The sequence below is a fragment of the Kryptolebias marmoratus genome, linkage group LG21 (assembly GCF_001649575.2).
Source record: "Kryptolebias marmoratus isolate JLee-2015 linkage group LG21, ASM164957v2, whole genome shotgun sequence".
Classification (NCBI taxonomy): domain Eukaryota; kingdom Metazoa; phylum Chordata; class Actinopteri; order Cyprinodontiformes; family Rivulidae; genus Kryptolebias; species Kryptolebias marmoratus.
The window spans coordinates 21,585,187-21,605,567 of record NC_051450.1 but is presented as its reverse complement, the minus strand read 5'-3'; the positions used below and the strand labels follow the sequence as shown (position 1 = coordinate 21,605,567).

The following is a 20,381-nucleotide window of genomic DNA, read 5'->3' as shown; positions in this document are numbered from 1 at the left end:
GCAGACCAGGGACAATCCAGAAATGCTCATGAATGTCAGTTTAGAAGCTATCAAAGTTCTCAAATAAAGCACCTTTTGAGAATGTCAATGTTTGTTGGTGATTATCTTACAAAACTAGGAAGTATTTTTGGTTTATATATTAAAAGTTATGGTTGTTTTTTGATTTTAGTAAAAAAGAAATTGCAGCTTTTAGGAAAATGCCCCGTGAAATCAGGCATTTTAGCCGCAACAATCACAAAAAATGCCCGCGAAATCCTGGAGGGATTGAGTGTAGAGTCGTTTAGGTGGAAATATAAGAGCAAATGTGAGTCAGTCGTATTTTACGCAACAGATACGAGCATAAATACGTTGTTGACCTATTTTCAGTCACTTCGGCCGTTTGTTCGGGTTAAAAAATGCCTATAAATTTTTAATTTAGGAACGCACTTTTACAGCGAGTACCTTTGGCCACACAGATGTAGAAAACAAAACTTAGCATCCCGTTATAATTTGCCATTTTGCTGCATAATTATATGAACATTCCCTTTTCCAAGTGCACCCTCTGCATCCCTGCTTCCAACATTTTTAATATATATGTTTTAAAGTTGGCAAGCTTTCCAACAGATGCACGAGTTGTCTTCGTTTCAGAGCTAAGATGACCACTGGGAAAGTTTCCCAGCACGTGTCCGTGAGGGACTTATGTTGGAAACAGATTGTTCCCAGGTGGTTTTTAATCAGGCTTTAGGCTTACGCAGGAGGAGAACACTTGCTTATAAAGTCTGATGCGATGTGACGAGTCAGAAATGGACACGTGGCCCAGCCCCTTCCGCCCTCCCGCCTGCAATCCGTCCACACATCTGTGGAAGTTTACGCTTCCTCTCCATGCATGGCAGGAGCAGAGCTTAGAGTTTGTGTGTGCATGGGCTTCTCCATCCCATCCGAAACGTCAGGCCACGCCATGTCCAACGGCTGTCCTCAAATCCTCACAGGAAGAGTGTCCATCCTGGTCAGTGTGTGGCTATGTGTGTGTGTGTGTGTGTTCAGAGGTGATGCAGATTGGACACAAAACCAAAATCTTTTTTTTTCTTATTCAGATTGGCACACCAGGGATTTAAAATTCTCACGAGCGGCTGTCCGGTCCTTTTCAGCCTCCTGCAGACAGACTAAACTCGCCGACCGCTTTTCTCTTCCCGACGCTGTCCTCAGCGCAAACAAACGTTGAGTTTAAGTTGGCGTTATTAATGAAGTGGGAACAGAGAGGGAGGGAAAGGTTATGACGTCCTTGAGGTTGTTGAAAGGACTGCGTGGGGGGTGGGAGAGAAAGCCCGGCGCTTTTCATGTTGTTGGTTGAATGTAATTGAAATTCTTATTGACTTTCTCAATTCTATTTCAAGTTTATTAAGCCAGGCAGAATTGCCTAATGCAGACCATTAAAGTGAAATTAATATTTTAAAAACAATTCTGGCTCTGCTAGATTGCATTTCATTATAAGTATGGCATTGATTAAAATCCGTCACCACTCATTTAACTCGCCTTACCTGAATATTCTCCAGAACAAAATAATTAATGGGACCCAGATGTGTATTACATTCAATCAGTTGCAAACACGAAATAATCAAAAATTTCTTATTTTATATCAAAAAAGTCCAGACAGTGCAGATTTCATGGGTGTATTATTATTATTTCTCTGTCCTTGCAAATGCTTTTTTTTAGTTTGCACAGACAGCTTCACTATTAAATGTTCATCAGAGCAACAAAGGATACAAAAGCAGATAATGGCAGGGCACTTCACATTTTGTAAGATATAAGACCTGAGTTTGAGCGGTGATGAGGCATGTCCCTGATCTTCTTAAGATCTTTATTTGTTAATCTGTCATATTAAAGAGCTCCTCATCCGGTAACTTACATGACTTTAAAGCCCTGGAGACGCCACAGCCATCACCGAGCTCCGGCTCCACATGCAAGAACAGCTGTTAAGTGTTTTAAAGAGCAAAATAATAAGATAAAACAATTAGACACAACCGTTTTGATATCAATGGAGCTCGTGCAGCGACCATCAGTCAGGACTAAAACATCACAAGATTTCTCGTAGGGTTGAAAAGAAAAACACACACACCCTGTCTCGTCTCTCAAGGTTGGCCCTTAATCAGATTTTTAATTTCAGCCTCTTGTGAAGATGAGTTTGACCCCCTGCTAAGGTTCGAAAAGTAATGAGAAATCAGGAGAGAGGCCAGTCAGTTGAGTTTGTGGCAAAAGCCTTTTCTCTTAAAACTCACCTTGTTTTTGTTGATCCAGAATCTTGTCTCGTCTGGTTCCACACCCCAGTACCGTCAGCAGGTATTATTCCCAGGCAAAGCTTAGGGTGGCCGTCGTTTTGGACTTTTAAATTGAGTTTTAAACTCTCCGCCTCACAACAAATCTCTAAGCGGGGCTTTTTGTCCAAACCTTGTCCAGCCCTCAGAGCAGGACGCCGGGACCGTGTTCAGGTAGTGAGGTGACCCGCATCGAAAAGGCAACCTGTTGATGGACGGTCGGGGATCAAGAGACAAGCTGCCCAGTGGTAGACCTTGTTACTACTTATAACTCCACAGTTGTGCCCCTTTTCCACCGGCTCTAAAGGTCCCGGCTCCACTCTACTCCGCTTGCTTTGCGCGCATTTCCACCTGCATTTTCTCGAGGCCGGTCCCTGCTTTTTTGGTCCCTGCTTCGGAGTAAGGCCAGCCGGGTGGGCGGCGCAAGCTTAGCTCCTGTTCACTCATTGGTCGTGGGCGTGACCAGATGCAAGCATAAAGCGCGACGGTAGGAACATAAACAACAGTGTTAGCTTACCCTGCAACGTTTCTGCCATCTGTCCCCCAGCTGAAGGCGCTGTAAAGCCTGAAATCTCCGGCGGATAACAGCTGTCCTACTCTGTGCAACAATCGCAGCATCCAGAGCATTTCTTCCACTGCGCCTCTCTTCCTGAAGTCTCAGGAGAATCCCCATAAGTTTAAAAAAACAACAACAACACAGGGCCAACGTTGTCCATAGCGCTTCCGTTGTTTACACAACTGGCGCCAACACAAGGAGGCGTTCCTCTGCTACCGACCAAACTGGCCGGTGTGAACGCGATGCATTTTTAATAGAGCCAAGTAGAGTAGTGCGGAGTAGAGCCGGACTTCTGAATTAGGGCCTGTGTAAAAGGGGCATCACTCTAGATCAGAGGTCCCCAATCCTGGTCCTGGAAGGCCACCGTCCTGCATGTTTTAGGTGTTTCTCTGCTTTGACACCTGGTTGGAATGACTGAGTGATTAACAGGTTTTTACCAAACTTGAAGACCAAACAACTAAAACCTGCAGGATAGTGGCCCTCCAGGACCAGGATTGAGGACCCCTGCTCTAGATGGTCGATTTTTATCATCCTGTCCCCAGCAGAACCATTCTGAAAACTTCAATAAACGTACCTGCGTACCTGGCAGACCTCCATTCTGGGTCATTTCTTTCCAAGGAACTTCAAAAGTGATTGTCACAGAGGCTGATATTCCAAGCTCAAAGCAATTAAAATCTTGTACAATAAAGGAGCTTAAAAACAATTATCCTTCGCGGGAAAAGTAATTCGCTAAAAGATTGCACCTCAAGCGGAACGGTCATATTCCCTTTTCAACACGTAGTTAAGGAAATAGGCTTCTTGCCAAGACTACATTGGATGTTAAATGGCCGAGATTGCACGACTCTTGGAGTCAATAAGATAAAGACGGAAAGATCAAAGAAGAGATGGAGGGGCACAATGAGAAAATTTATCCATGGTCCCCCCTTTGGCTGAGTCCTCTCCATTTCCAACCGCAAAGTATTTCCCTGACACGGAAATACTGACTTGTATGTAATTATGAGGTTATGCTCCCCACAGCAGTCCGTCATTCCAAGTACCAACACCTGTCATTATTTATTCATTGTTATTCCTCCACCAGAAATACACTATAATTAGATATTGATTACATAGTCAATGTGATGAATTAAACAAAATGCCCCCTAACGTCTCCATTTGCTATACATAGTATCGAATCCCTTGCATAAATCATGTATGAAATGTTGCATTTAGCAGGGTTTTATCTTTGTTTTGTTTCACTTTTCCACTCATCATTACCATCGTCACAAAACATACACTTAGAAGTCCATGAAAGTCTACAAATTACATACAACGACTCTCCAATGTCCTCTAAAAAGGGTCTTTGGACGCTCATTCATGTCAGCCCTGCCCCATTGTATTTTGCTGTTTCCTGACTTACTGATTTGAGTCATGCTGGACATGTCCGTGTCTCCAGTTGTCTGTGTCAACAACCACATAGTCCTCCCTCCCTCCCTCCTTTTAGACAATCTGTTAAGTGCCTCACACAAGGACACGTGAATAACTCCTGGTTTCTCTCAATTGCACGCAGTGCGGCTGAATGTCTCGTCCCTAGGTGTTGCAAACCGAAAAGAAGGTAGGCATCTAAGATTGTGCAATAGTTGTGTCTTTCCACAGATTCACTAACGCAGGTACTCGAAAACTGGCTCTTTGGTAGCCAAGCGTGTTCTGGAGGGGGGTTTTCTCTTTTCCCAGGCTTCCAGACAAACTAGAAAATAATTGTTTTGTTTGTGATTGGAGGTTAAAAGGAGGGCTGTGCTTTCATGAGGCGCTCGTGTTACAATATGATCCAAAAGGATACTTAATCCTTTCTTACACCAAGCATGCGTACATGCACGCAGTAGGTTTAGAGCTTCTGTTTCATCTAATCAAGCAAAAATAGCAGGAGAGGTTTCTTTGTGTTTCTATGTAGATGTTGGGTTCATCTTAGTTTAATCCATCATGCAGATGTGAAGCACATCCCCTTTGCAAATAACTAGCACATAAGCACTCCTCTCTGTTTCCATGACTATGGTCGAGCACATAAAGTCTATGTTCCTTACGTGACCCAATACAAAAGCAGAGTTTGGGCCCATCGTTTCTTATTCCTACACTTTGCCTTCCGACCAGAAGAGAATAAAGAGAACAGCGTTTTAACTGCTTTCGCTTTACCGACACTCCTGTGCACGAATTTTATAGTTTGAAAATTCTTGGCTTGCTTCCCGCGAGGTGCAGAGTAGTTTATAAATGGATCGTTTCTGTCAGGGGATGCATACACGGAGGATTTGAATTATACAAAGTGGTTGTTAATGAAATGAAGCATTAAAGAGGAACCATAATATTTATTTTGTTCATTATCTAAGGCATTTGTAACAGATGCTGCTACATGCAGCCAGCTTCACTTGGCAATGTCACTCCTTATTTCCCAGTGCCATCATTCATCATTGTTACACGTTTCTTTTGTACAGTTTTTTTTCTTTTTTCTCCCCCACTGGGCATGACGCCTGTTATTCTTAATTCTCTGACATTACATGTGTTATTTTTTAATTGCAATATCATGTTTTTTATTTATTTGTTTGTTTCTTCTTTTAATTTGTCTAGTAGCTCCTCAGGTTGCATTGTCCACTGCCCCTTCTGTCCACGTTGCAAACAGCAAGCGAGGTAGGAGCTCTGGAACTCACACATCGCCCCCAGATGATACCCAAGCCCCTTTCCCTGTGTACACTGATGGTTCTGTTGACTTGTAATCCCCCTGACCCTTGCATCATGGATGGCTTTCACTGTTAGGAGCACACAGAGAGCTCATCCTCGCTTGGAGGAGTCTCATGGAGTCATTTATTTTCACTGCAAAAAAAGTGGGTGTTTCGGCTACTACTATTTTTGGGAGGAACATGTTTCTGAGACGTTTTTTCTCTCTCCCGTGCATGCATGATTTATGACCTTAGCCTATTTCTGGCAAGGAGAGATTATTTGTCTTCTGAGAGTGAGACATCTTAGCTCACGCTCGGAAAGGACTTGCTGATTTGGGTGAAAGGTAGAGCGGACTTGACTTTCTCCTCCTTTTGTGCTCAAGCCTTGTCAGGTTGGTATGGGCTGAACAGAGAGAACTGACCTCAATACAGATTCCTAATAACAGCGATCTCTCAGACGGAAGCTCCATCTGCTAACCTGCGCGTTCTGAAACCTCCTGGCGGTTGCCAGCGAGGATTAAGGGTCACATCTGTCTGTGCTGTGACACATGGCGTCAGTGGTCACTCAAACTGAGCTTCACTTGGAGAGTGCTCATCTGGGACTGCACTCTTCACCAGAGTAACAGATCTGCAACCCAGCTTTAACTCCATAGATCTAATTAAGGCTGATTAGACACGCTTTCCTTACCTTTGCTTTAATGTCACTGTGCTCCATAAGCCTTTAAAACAACACCTTAGTCAGTTTTGTGTGAATTAATGGTGTCTTGGACAAAAAGGCTACACGAGCTGTGTTGTTATTTACGCCCGTGACATCATCTCTTCATCTTTCTTATGCCTTTAAACCGGGAAAACCCCATTAGTAGCTGATGAATCCATTCCATTCATGGTGGTGTTTCATTCATTTGTGGTTTTCTACTGTAACCATGCATCATTTTGGAGCCTAACCTGCCTAGTGTTGTGGTGTGCTTGTAGTGATGTGGCCTCTCAAATCCTACTAACATGCTGTATCTTTGTGATGTGTGTTTCTAACTCTGGCTGTGCCTTTGCCAGAGCAATCAGCACCTCCTGCTCCACCATGCAGCATTGGCATTTCCAACCTCGCATGCCATGGCGCCTCGCTCAGACTTTTGCTAACCCGTCCACTGCAGCACTCGCAGCGCCGACAGCTCTTTCTTTCCCCTCTTTTACCCCCCCTCTCTCTTCCCTTCACATTTCCTCTCTTTTTGCAAGACTGTGAATGCTTCGGCCACTCCAACCGATGCAGCTACATCGAGGTGCTAAACACCGTCATTTGCGTGAGCTGTAAGCACAACACTAGGGGCCAGCACTGCCAGCTATGCAAGCTGGGCTACTACCGCAATGCCTCAGCAAAACTGGACGATGAAAATGTGTGCATAGGTTAGTCCCCCAGTGGCCCCGTTCACTGCCAGCATGCTTTCACACCTTTTCCACTTTACCTCCTGTCTTTATCGACTCCTCGGCAGAGGACCTGTCACCTCATGCCCCACAGTTGCATCATCCATACGCTGTCCTGTCCTCCTGTCCTCATGCCCCTCGGCGAACAGTCCTGTTGTGTTTTCTCCTCTGGCACACACCCGTCATTCCATTTTTACTATGAATGTTTAACAGACATGGCTTTTCTCTTAACTGTGGGCAGATTTAGGTTTTATTTTGGGCATATTGTTCTGTGCAGATCAGTAACTACACACTAAATGCAGAATTGGTGCAGTTTTTATCTGCTAAATAGTCTATATTTCCTTATCCTGGTTCACTGGATATTTGCTACTTTATATTTTATTGTATAAAGTGAACCAACAGGGGTTTAAAGCAATTATTCCCAAAGTAAAGGTCCTTAAATAATCTCCAGACATCAACCTACAATTAAAAAAATTGTTTTTATGACATATTTGCACTATAATTGCGACAGAGAATTGAAATACGAATCATAAATTGATTTTAAAAAATAGCATAATGGATGTTAGGACTGTTTGTGTAGTCTTTAAGCTCTTATTTAATAGTGTCATTACTATTTTTGGATATTTAAACTGCCAACAGATGGGGTCACACCTTTGTCATTATTAATTTATGGGTCGAAAGCTGAAAAGTTTGGGAACCGCTGGTTTAAAGCACATCTAATTGTTATATTTTCAATCCAGTGCACAATGTAGTGGGAACACCTTAAATATATGCTGCTAAAAGAAGATTATTGGTTCATTGGTAAAATCGTTTTATAATTCAATTCATAATTTTAGTTCAGTCTGATTTAGTAATTTAATTTAAATAAGAAAACAGCTGCTAAGATTAGTTTAGTGCAAGAAGTTTTGTAGATTAGAGCTGTTTGTTTGGTCAAGAAAAACAAAAAATGCTTTGTGCAATCTGGTCCAAAATATTTCATACAGAATTTCACTCTTTGCCTTGTAAATAGGGGTGTCCAATCCTGGTCCTTAGGGCCACCATCCTGCATGTTTTCCTTGTTTCTCTGCTCCAACACCTGATTCAGAGGTTAAATCACCTCTTCATGATCTGCAGAAGCCTGTTAATCATCTATTGATTCAAATCAGGTGTGTTGGAGCAGAGGAACAAGTAAAACCTGCAGGATGGAGGCCCTGAGGACCAGGATTGGAGACCACTGTGTTAGCCAATGCTACGTCAAACAGCAAAGGCAATTTTCACCTGTTTTATAAACATTTATAATGTATCATCTATTTCCTTTTGTGTAAAAAATGCATGTCACTTGGCTCCCAGGGCAATAGTTTGGTTTCCTATGGAAATCTGCAGCGAGCGTATGCAGTGTGAATTCACAGCGCTCGGCGTCAGGTGCATTGAAAGTCCTGAGGGGAGAGTTTGACAGCCAACAAGAGTTCTGAGAGAAATTCTGCAGGGAAGTCACACAGCCAGTCAGAGATGCCAGGCAAGTGCATGTGTCATATACATGAAATGGCCTCAGGAGTAGCAGCTGAAACCCGTCACTTGGCATTAAAAGTCACAGAGGCGTTACCGCGCGCCAAGCTCGCCGTCACCCCCGCCTCTCCTTCCCTAACCCCCCGGTTTGTCACATGCCGTCACCTCTCTCCCCCTGCCTGACCCCTGGATGTCAGCCGGGTGAAGCCGCGTGCGGCGCAGCCACAGAAGGTGCAATGTTATGGTCAGGGACTGTCAAAATAGGTGTCATTTTGACTGCAGAGGGCTCCACTTAATTCGGAAAGCTGAAAGGTCAATTAGGTGTAGAACACCAGGGACATGACAGGGTTTTTATATAGGCTGTGTCTTTTAATTGTCGCTTCCTTTAGGTTAATATCAGAAAGGCATTAAAGATTACAAATGTATCCGTGAAGGATAGCATCTCATTAGCAGTTTTAAACTTAGTTAGGATGAACAAACATGTTACAACAATGCCCATTTCAATGTAACTTTCTCTCTTCTCTTTAACGCCTTGATTCATGCCACCGTCCATCTTCTATCTGTCCATCTCCATCCTTCTGTGTGTGAATGACTCAGATATCTCAGGAGCATGTTCAGAGAAGCTCTCTTTGTTCATCTGGAATCAAAGTTACTGATATCGCTTTGCAGATATGCTCATTGCACGCTGTGGTTCTTTTGTATAATGGTTAAAACTAATACATGAGCCTTGTGGTCCTTACGCGCACGCACCGACGACACTGGAACTAGATGGGTCAAGGGTCCATCCGAGACATGTTTCGTTCAAGATTTGTGCCGTTTGTTTATGAGCAATTCATGGCAGGATAGTTTCTACGGAAAGAAAACCACAGGTTAACGATAACCATGACTGCAAACACAACCAAGGGGCTTAGAGAGAGTAAAGACGGCAGCAGAGGGAGGGAATGTGGTCAGTTTGTCCTCCTATAGAAGCATAACAAAGGGATTACTCAGAAAACCTAACCCTGACTGTAGGATTTATCAAAAAGGAAGGTTTAAGTCTTAAAATGAGACTGAAAGCTCTACCTCCTGTTCTACTTTTAGAAACTCTAGGAACCAGAAGGAAACCTGCAGTCTGAGAGCGAAGAGTTAGCAAAATAAGAAGATCTTTAATATAAGATGGAGCTTAATTGTTGAGAGCTTTGTATGCACGAGTTTAAATCCTGTTCAGCATCATCAGCTGAGGCAGATGTACTGAAAATACAAACATTTTATGCAAAATAGCTACATAAATGCTCCCAGTGAGCAAAAAGAAATGGACAGGAAGTAGTCCTCACCACGTAGCTACGCTCTGGTAGTTCCTGAACATCCCCACGACTGTTTGCGGTCAAAAAACGGCAAAAATAATAACTTGCAAACAAACGAGAGCACTAATGTGCTGTTATTCTCCGTGGTACTCGAGCTGAGCATGTCTCCGACGGACCTGTGTAGTTCCAGTGTCGTCGGCGCAAACGCACTGGGACTGAATGATTAAAAACTAATTACAAACCTCACTGTAATCAGCGTAAATTGTTTATGCATCTTAAACCAACTTCACTCTTCTGTCATTCTGTCTTCATTATCGTTGAAATGGTAGCATTTTCTTTTTTGCCTGTGTGAACCTTTAAACGTACTGGCTCTTGTGTTTCATCGGTTAGAAATCGCCGAGCGGCTTGTTGAGCTTAGAGCTGGAGGACGAGTGCCGGGAAGTCAAAGCACCACCCTGTTCTCCAGCCTGTGTGTGTGTGTGTCTTGTTTTTCCAGAGTGTAATTGTAATCCCGTTGGCTCAGTCAGTGATCGCTGTAATGGCACAGGATATTGTAAATGTAAGGAGGGCACTACGGGGCCCAAGTGTCAGGAGTGTCTACCCGGCTATTTGTGGGACAATGGATGCAAATGTAAGTAGAACCGCAAACCCTCCCGAACGCAGCTACCCCCAGTTCTGTCTCTTCCTGCTAACGCTCTCCGATGTTTGTTTTCTCTGTGTGATTTCCAAGCTTTGGCTGGAGGAATGTGCTGCCCCAACAAACACAAACCTCACACATAGTGACAGCCATCCAGTCCACCATCTCTCTCTCATTACCTGAACCTGCATCTCCCGCTCGCTGTCGTGGCTGCAATGTACGATCAGCAGGCGCCCGTTACGGCTCAAAGCTGGAAAAACAGAAAAAAAAAATAAAAAACAAGCGATGAAATGACAGGATGCATGCTGCTCGGTAACCCAGTCACCCGAGTGTGTCACACGCCATCAACACAACAGCTGAGTCAATATTGACTGCTTGACAAGCTGCCTGTGATCCTCTGTGCTAACAGGACAGTGACGTCCAACTGTTTTTTGCTTTTTAAAGGAGAATGCAGGTCATTTTCAGGTCCAACCCATTTATTATTGCTGTTTACGTTTCCCTGAGTCATTTCACAAAGCATGCTCCATGTCGTCTTTTTTTGTTTTTCTCCAAATGTCACCGATTTGTCATTGTTTGCTTCAAGTCGAGCTTCGGTTACGAACCTACAGCCAGACAGAAGGAAATCAGCTCCAGGAGGGTGGATTTTAACTTTCTGCCAGCTCCGATTATGCTGCAGGCACAAATTACTAAGCTTCTTTGGATGTGACACATGACACGAGTTTCAGATTAATTTCCAGGGGAGGCCTGTGTTAGCTCCGTTTTGTCTGCTTTACAAGGTTTGAAATATTAACTCAATAAGATGTAGCAGAATAAAAACAGTCAGGTGGAAACATCCCAGAGAGAGCAGTTAGAAGCCCGAGGAGTGTGCATTTCTCTACAAGACGGGGAAAACAGAACCTCATCACATAAGGCAGCTAAATCAGTGGTGCGAATCCTGATCCTGGAGGGCTTCCATCCTGCATGTTTCAGGTGTTTCTCCGCTTTAACACAGCTGATTTGAATGATTGGGTGATTAACAGAAGCCGAAGACCTGCTGAAGAGCAGAGAAACAGCTAAAACCTGCAGCATGTTGGTCCTCCAGGACCAGGACTGGAAATCACTGAGCTACCACAACGCACACGGATCATTCTCAAAAACTAACGAGTTATATGCAGACATTCTTACCTGTTGTAGATAGCTCTTTGAAGGACCTCAGTTTGAGAGAAATAGAGTTTAATGCATCTAATGTTTTATCTGCAAACTGGAGTCCATGCACATCATCATATTTGTCTACGAGGTTGTGATCGGTCAAACAAAAAAGCTCATTTTGGTCCAGAAAACAGGTTCACAGAAACTCTACAGGACATGCAAGCAACAAAAGCTGCAAAACGGTGTGGAGATTTGATGCAAGTTATCCCAAATTTAATTGCAGAAGAGGAGCATTTTGTTGAACATCCTAACCCTTCAGCCTGGTTCAGATGTGTTTTTTTGTATCTCAGTGGTGATGAAAGCATCTTTAGTCTCGGTGGAAGACCTCAGGTTCATCAGGTCCTTTAAGCAGCTGTGCTGAGGAAGGGTTAAAGTTAGGATAAAAAAAGCAGTTTTAGTTTTTAGTTTAAAGTTAGATGTTCGTGTTGATGGGTCCATTTGCTTGTTTATGTCGAACACTCGGTCTGTTTGTTTCAAGACGAGGATGAAAACAAGCTTTTAATGCCATAATGGTGGCGCTTGAAGAGCCTCGTATTGTTGTCCTGAGGTGGAAATCTTCATGAAAAGTTTGAGAACAACTCATCTAGGCAACACTGACTGAATATATAGTTCATGAAAAAGTTCTGGTTAAAAACTGGTGAGAAATGATAACTAAGAAATAAACAAGCGTGCTGCTTTTCCCAGCAAGTCTTTATTCAGAACAGCAGCTGAGCTGAACGTGTCTCTGACCTCTGACCTTTCCAGCCTTGTCGGTGTGTGTGTGTGTGTGTGTGTGTGAGAGAAGACTGCACCGAGCAAGGATTCTGTCCAACCTGAAGACCAAAGTGAAAAGCTGCCATTTTAAAACAACTCCAGTCTCAAAACCTCCAGAAGCAGCATCCATTCTGTCTAGCCGTTAGCTCATCAATCCAGTCAGACTTCTTCTCCAAACTGAGGTCGTTTAAAGATGTTGATCCACAACAGGCTGCTAACTTTCCGTGTTTGGTCCTTTCCGACATAAAGAGCTGGTGCATTGTGATTTAAATTCAGTGTAAAATAAACTGGTTTATTTTAGTAGTTCTGGCGCAGATGGATCTTCATTAAAATGCTCTGTTTTTGACTGCAGTTTGCTAATATATTCAGCGTGCAGAGAGTAAACAGACGCTGTCAACGTGCACATCTGTTTCTACACAAAAGCACGTGTGGCAGACAAAAAAAAAAAAAAGCAGGCATGACTCGCGTCCCGTGCCTTCTTCGGATAAATACAAATCCTGCAGCAGAGAATGCTGAACTTTACATAAAACAGAAAATAAATGTTTGCGAGGAACACAAGAAAGCAAGAAACAAGAGTGAGTGAATCAGCTGCGTGTGGCGCCAAGTTAAACAGATGGGAAATCGCATGTAAATAGAATAAATCTGTAGTTTTATTAGACAGATCAGCCACAGAGCAGTGATCAGACATTTAAACAAACATCTCTGGATTTAGCTTTTGTATCCGTGCCTCTAAAAGATTTTAAAAACTAAAGAAATCAGTGATGCTCTGCGACTGTCGTGAGTTTTTCAATTAATAAAATGCAAAATAAACAAGATTCAAACTTAATCTCTCTTTGTTTTTATTTTTTATTTTTTGAAAACTTTAAAATTACTCATTGCACAAACAAAAACAATTCATAGAGTAAGAAACTACATTTTCACAATTTTGTTTTCTCATATTGACACTGAATGTGTTCTTAAATTAAGAATTTGTGAGCAAAACGCTACGAAAACAGCCGAAAGGGCTGAAAATAAGCCAACAATGTCGACATCTATCTATGATGTATTTCTGCATCTTTAAGCTCAGATTTGTTGAGTAAAATATGCATATAAAAGTGCTTTGTTTGCATTGAAAGTGGACCCGTATTTCAAGCTGCTCCTGCTGAAAACAGAAACTTTTTCTGCAGGCTTTGTTGACGCAGAAAGTTCGCAGCTGAAGCTCTGTTGCAGAAACTCAGCGTGCAACATGAAGTAGGAGGTGGGGAGGATCTCTCAGGGGTGTCGAGAAGCCAGGACATGAAGTAAAAATAGGGTGTCCTAATCGCTGTTACCTTCTAACATGCTGATATTTGCAAACAGAACTTGTTGATGATGTTTTTTTTGGGGGGGATTACAGAGATTTAAACGTATCGCTGGTGTTAACAAGCGAGCGGAAGGCAACACAACCGGTGTGTCAGCGGGAATCAATCATCCCGGCTCAGAAACACGGCTGCATGTCAGTCCCACCTCGTGTAAACTTGAGCGACTGCAGGTGTTTAAAAACCTGAGACGGACTGAAGCTCTTCTAGGAAAGATGCCGACGTTACAGGGAGACTGGAGGCTGGAGGTTAGCTTCAACCACAAGGAAACTGTGAAAAATAATACCAATAATTAGGAATAAAAGTGGAGTTCTGTGGAGAAATGATGAGCAGTCAGTGTCTTACCTGCTGTTAACAGATTAGCTTTGACCACACAGACAAGCTAATGGCTGCTAGCTGTTAGCTGTTAGCTGTTTCAAGATGGATTCTAACTAAATCTCTCCAAACTGAGGGCGCTCTGAGAGCTGTCTGCAGCAAGTAAGATGTTCGTTGTTCACGTCTAACCGTTGCAGGTGAAAGTTAAGGTGATAGTCAGGGACTCTTGTTGGATTTCAGCCAAATACGGGGGATTTTATTGACACATTTGCTCTTCTTCAGCTTGCCCCAAAATCCCGAAGTATCTTTGAAACAGGGCGTATTTATGCATTGATGTGTATTGCATACTTCTGACCACTTACGTAACTCCTACGACACTGAGTCTGGCTCAGTGATCCAGGAAACGTCTGTTATCACAAACCCCTGTTCTGGAAAGTTCTGGCAATAACAGCCGAACACTCTTTACACACGAACGTAGCTTCTGTTACCCTTTCTTCTTCCATATTTGGTAAACTCTGCAACATCTCTGCATTCTCCTCCACACCGTCCTTTTAAAAGCTGCAAACGGTTTCTTTCGATCCACCACAAATTAAACGATGAACTCAATGTTTTTCAACTGATTGTTTTGGTTTTAAATGTCGAAGTAAACTGTTGGTGTGGAACGCAGCTCGACTGCTAACGCCTTAAAAAAACACACATATTGCAAACTTTGCAGGAAGCTTCTGAGCTGCATCATTGTTTTATTTTAAAATCCTTCCAAACTGCAGACACGTCGGCTTGTTACGTCACAATGAGCCAACAGGAAAAAGGAAAAATGCCGTCTGATTTTTGGGTTTTTTACCTGCTTCTCTTTTAAACGTTTTCGAGAGCTGCATGAGAATCCAGAGCTGCGGCGCACGTGGGCAAAAATAAAAAAAGTTCTGCATCTGTTTGAAAAACTGTCTTCATAACAGTTTCAGACAGAGAATACCTGAAATATTCCCTGCAAATAAAGCTACTAATTATAAGTGATAACCCCAAGAGGAAAGTCTGAAAACTTTTTCAGCCTTGATCTTCTTTCGCTTCACTCCTGAAAGAAGACTTTTGCATTCAAGACCAATTTGCATTCAGCCTGAAAAATGCAATTAAAAACTTAAATCTCTTGTCAAACACTTCACTTTCCCAGACAGGCACACCTAGTTCATCGGCTCCCTTTCTAAATATTATCACTCATATCAAAAGCAAACACAACAAATCTTGTCATTTACTGCCGGCGTCGGCTTTGTTTACCCTCGGTGATGTGGGGAGACTGAGAGCACAGGAAGCTGCACGGCTCTGAGAAGAGCTGCGTTTTTAAGGCTACAAGTAGAGCTAAAATGCCTTTAATCTTGCAGAATGCCTGACACAACTTTGCTATTGATGCTTGTTTTTAAATAATCAATACTATGTTTCATGTTTGGCTTTAGCTGTGCTTAATTGGCAGGCAGCGGAGCGCTCTGCCTGCAGGGACGGCCATTACCTGTTCGTACCTTTGAAAGCAGCTGAACTCGCTGCAGCTTCGGCTGAATCCATTTTGGACAGAGCGGCCCTTAAAATAAAAAATGCACGTAATGAACAACGGAGACCGCTCCTCTGGAACTGCAAACCAAAAGTGTTAAAAAAAAGAAACAGTTGCAGCATCTTAGCGAAGAATCTGAATAATCCTAATTAACGGTTTAGTTTGTGCGTTTTGCAAACAAATTATCACATGATGTCATCCATAAATAACAGCAGGTCGTTAACATTTACTGGAAAACTGGATTTTTTTGATGAAATGAGGTGCAGAATTAACCTAATTCTTTGTACATTTACACTTAAATTCAGCTTGTTTTTGAGTCTTAATGTTACATAAATTTGCAATCCTCATTTTAGTAGCTTATTGTGACCAAAAACTGGTCAGCTTTTTATTAATTACAAAAAATATAACATCATATGTGCTATTACTTTGTAAATAAATAGTACTATGGTAGGAATACATGGAAAAAACTCAATTGTTAAAGTGTTATCTACTGCATATTTACAGTATTTTATTGGAGGGACCGTTTAAAGTGGAAAAATTACGAACGATTAATATCTTACCTGTCGTAGATAGCTCTCTGAGCAACATCGGCTTGGAGAAATAACGTTTAATTCTGACCAAACTGATGAGCTAACGGCTAGTCAAGTCAGATTTATTTATGTAGCACTTTTCACTTTTTTACTTTTCAGCAAAACACACACAACAATATCTAAAATATGAGCTAAGACAATAAAAGTACAAAATATAATAAGTTTAAACAAGCAAAGGCAGGAAAAAACTGACTGAGTCGTACTAAAATAAAACCAAACTAAGATATAATTATGCTTACTTAAACTAAACTACAATTTAAGGACTTCAGCAGAAAAGACTAAGATAAACTTATCTTTGCTAAAGCTAATTCAGCTAAAGTTTTAGCTAATTAAGCTAAAGTTTCAGCTAGTCGGGGCTAAAAGTGGACTCTTGTCTGTGATAAACCTTACTGCCGTCCACATGAACGCTGTTTTTTTAACCTTCAGGTAATATTTCTGGCAGAATAAGACAGAAATGTGAAACTGACACCAGTCTGAAGACGGGGACGCTTTTCTATTTGGACCTCTGCCGTCCTAAAACAGCTCCAGTCTTCATATTTCCTGCAGACGTCAGTTTATAAACCTTCCTGGTGCCGTTAGGTTGGGTTTAACGTGGTTATTCTGCACAGGAAGTGCTACCTGCTGCCGCTCTCTGCACCCGTGTTTCTAACTGTGCAGCACAAAATATCTGTTTATGAAGTAGTGATGCAACCTTTGACCTTCTCTGAGTCTCAGCACTGTTCAGATTAGCCTATTTCTCCAAAACAAGTTTGTTAAAGAGCTACGACGTTGCAACTTTAAAATGTCCAAGCTCTTCCTTCCTTCTTTCTGCGTTTATTCCAAGGCGAGCGTCCCTTATCGGGCCTAGGAAGCTGGAGACTTTTTTTATTTCTTGGTCTGTGCTGCTGTAACATGTCTCACCTGACAGTTTTAGTAAAACGCATGCAAACCATTAAAAACACAAAATGAAACAGGTCACTGGATCGTGGTCATATTAAGGCCTCATGATTCTTTGAATATTACATTTAAAGGGTTGTTTTTTTACATGCTGAAAGGCTAAAACCAAAAAAAAAGCAGAATTTTCTGTGAAAATGCAGCTGAGCGTTGTTTAAGTTTGTAGAAGAAGCTGAAACTGAAATTTTAAACTTTCATTTTAATGGAACCAAAACAGTTAAATAAAGACAAGTATTTTAAGAAATATAAAAGACACAAAAACCAAAAGTCCCAGCAGCCGATTCCATAATGAGCCGGACGTTTTGACGCCTGATTGGTTAAGCTGGACTCGAGGTTTACGTGGAAACAAACGGCTGTTTCCTCGGCTCGTTACTCTGGTTTCCTCTGAGTGGTTTCATTGATCTGAATGTCCATTTCATAACTTGTCAGTTTGGTGTAAATAAGACACGGGTGTCGGATGTCTTCTTTGGGCTCTGGCTGTGCGCCGTAGCTCCGTTTTCTGCAGCGAAACACACAAATAGGAGCCGAGTATTCTGAGAAAGGTTCCCATCAAAGCTGCATTTGGCTATTCCTGGGAGATATGCATCCAATCCCGAGCATCAGGAGCGAGGGCTTATATTTCTTACTGTGATATTTAGGTTTCGTACACTTCAAAGATTGCTTACCACATTGCTTTCTTTCCACGCCCAGGAAGGATTGAAATGGGCAGAAGTGGCCCCTGTGTTTATCACTGTTTATTTGTCTCTGTTGGTTTATTAGTTTGTGCCTCGCAGCTTTGTTTGCCTCCAGCTTGCTTGACAGCTTGCCTCCGCTGGGAATGGAGTGGCCTCGGCGTCCCAGCTCTAAATATACACCAAATTTCACCTAATGTTCAGGGCTGTTCGGGAAAAGCCTCGCAGCCGCCGAGACGAGTCGGTTTCTGTGAAAGAAGATTTACTTCGGTTTGCTTAGACATTATAAACATGGGTCCTTTTAAAGTCTTATGGTGCGTGTCGTGCTGGAAATGAATTCGAGGAATAATCGGATTTATTGTGAAAGTGTGCTCATCTTTCTGCAAGATAAATCAGCAAAGACTTGTAGAACCATCAGCTCTGCTAAGATGTGATTGTTTAAAAAGAAATAACTGCAGGAGTATTTAAAGTCGGTGGTGAAGACTCTGACTTGTCTCTCCTCTGCAGCTCGGGTGTGCGACAACGAGCTCCTGCGCTGCCAGAACGGCGGGGTGTGTGAAAACAACGTCCGCTGCAGCTGCCCCTCGGCCTACACGGGCCTGCTGTGCGAGAAGCCCCGCTGCGAGTCGGAGCTGGGGGGCTGCCGGGGGTCCGAGTCGGGCCAGGCCCCCCTGACGCCCCCTTCCGTCCGCTGCCTGCTGACGCTGCTTCTGCTGGGCTCGGCGCTCCTGAGAGAAGCCTCCTGCTGGCCCGCCGTCCTCTGAAGAGACCTTAGTGGGAGCGACACGCCTCCCACCGCCTTCACCTTAACCTCCCCCTCCTCCCCCCTACCCTCCCGCCTTTTCAAATAACCATTTAAAGAAAAAACGAACCACCACGAGCTTTCTGGACTCTAAGCTTCTCTGCTGCCAGACTCAGCGGACACGTGCTGACAAAGGGAATGAAACTTTCCATTTTATTTCAAAGAATATATTAAAAAATAAAAACATATACTTCTAAAAGAAAACAAATATTATGAAAAGTATGAGTAACTGAGCGTTTGCCTGTTGAGAAAAATTAAACAAAGAAGGGTGAGTCCTCCTCCCCCCCTCCTCCTCCCCTCTAAGCCATACAAGGTACATGAGCTCCTTCCAGTTTGAGAAGGAATAACTCAAGATGACAGACTTGTTCACTTCCTCTCTTATTGCCACGGCAACAACAGCTGCAGCCAATCAGCTCTCGCGCAGTGGCCGCGGATCCCCCTCGGGATGCTTCTGCGAGGTAATGTTTGCTGGACCGACGACGACGAAGAAGACAAAAACAACAAAATAAAAAAATTTTTAAAAAGAACGGCAAAGACTGTCCTCGGAGACAAAGGGAAGGAGGTGGAAGCCCCGCCCCCTCCCCCAGGAAGCATTCTTTGCTGTCAGTGCATTGTGGATAGAAGGAAAAACCTGTCCGGGCTGCCACTTTGTGACCCACGTTTAACCCCCGTCCGATCTTTCTGTCTCTTTCAGGCTCCGTCTCATCGTTTGTGAACGTCCCCTCTCGGTCCAACGTTAGTGGTGCCCCCTCTCACGCCTTCCCTCCTCCTCCTCCTCCTCCCGAAAAGATAATCCCGCGAAGCTATCGGATCCTGTTCCCACCTCAGAGCCACGGTGGAGCTCAGAGGAGACAGGAAGCACGTAGAAAACCCATCGGTGTGTTTGCAAGTCCGTTTCTCGACAGAACAACCAACAGAAACATCATGTAGTCCTTTTGTATCTCTGCCGAACTGTGACTGAAAACAGGCAACCTTTAAATGTATCTATTTAAGACATCCAAATGCAATGGTATTCTTCTGTTTTTTTCTGTTTTTCATCTGTTATTTTATTTACTTTTAGTTGTGCAGTTTAATTTTCCTTTGTATGGCAACGTGCTGGCATCAAAGAATATTAGTTTAAATATCCAGTATTAATAAAGTGTACTAAAATCCCACCAAAGGACATGATAAATGTTTTGTTCTTGCTTTAACACTTGAGAATTTAAGTGAATAAAAGTCTAAAACCTAAACTGCGCTGGTTATTTATTGCTGCGATGTTTGCTTCCACTGTTTATGGATCAAATAAATGTGTTTGGGCTCATTTTACACAGCATCCCAGATCCGTACCGTCTTTTTGAAGAAGTATTTTTTGTTGTATTTCGTGCAGCTTCGACTGGAATGTGTGACCCGAAGCAGGGGATGCTGGGAAAACTCCTGAAGGTTTAATGCTGACATTAAACAGTTTATTCTGTACTGTGATTTACGGCACGTTAGTAGATCACTCTGACTGAATGCATTTCGCCCGCCGCCTTTCACGCCAAAGTTTCAAACTAAGATGATCTTATGAAGAGAAGGAAAAGAGTCAGAACTGTCATTATCTTGTGTAATATTACGAGATTTCACAGGATTTATTATTGGAGCATGTGCTGATGATGATTCTCAAACCTCAGCTTCGTTTCTATAAAACCGTCTGAGTTACAACCATCTTTAGGTTGGCTCACATTCGTTAGCCGTGGCAGCCATCTTGAATTGGGGCGACTTTAATAGTTAGTTAATCAGTTGCAGATGTACGATCCCAATTCTGATGGTTTGCATATCTCATAAACCAGGATTTTATTCAGTTGTTTTTCTTTCGATAGCTCTGGGCTCGAACCTGTGACCTCAGGATTATAAAACCACCGATCCACTGCAGGCCCCCCCCCCC

At 42.8% G+C, this 20,381-nt stretch overlaps 1 protein-coding gene across 6 annotated transcripts in view; it reads left to right on the top strand.

Annotated features, from left to right (window-relative positions):
- Positions 1–19,693, top strand: part of ntng1a (netrin g1a) — a 122,840-nt gene extending 103,147 nt beyond the window's left edge. For 2 of the 6 annotated variants that reach the window (XM_017432330.3, XM_017432329.3), the window contains exons 6-8: positions 6,762–6,929; positions 10,212–10,346; positions 18,184–19,307. In XM_017432330.3, the coding sequence (XP_017287819.1) occupies positions 6,762–6,929; positions 10,212–10,346; positions 18,184–18,440 (560 nt within the window). In that variant the 3' untranslated portion in view covers positions 18,441–19,307. Of the gene's footprint in view, positions 1–4,393; positions 4,439–6,761; positions 6,930–10,211; positions 10,347–18,183 lie in introns of all 6 variants that reach the window. The other 4 variants (XM_017432331.3, XM_017432334.3, XM_017432337.3 and 1 more) reach the window with 4 other exon arrangements.
- The last annotated feature ends 688 nt before the right edge of the window (positions 19,694–20,381 follow it).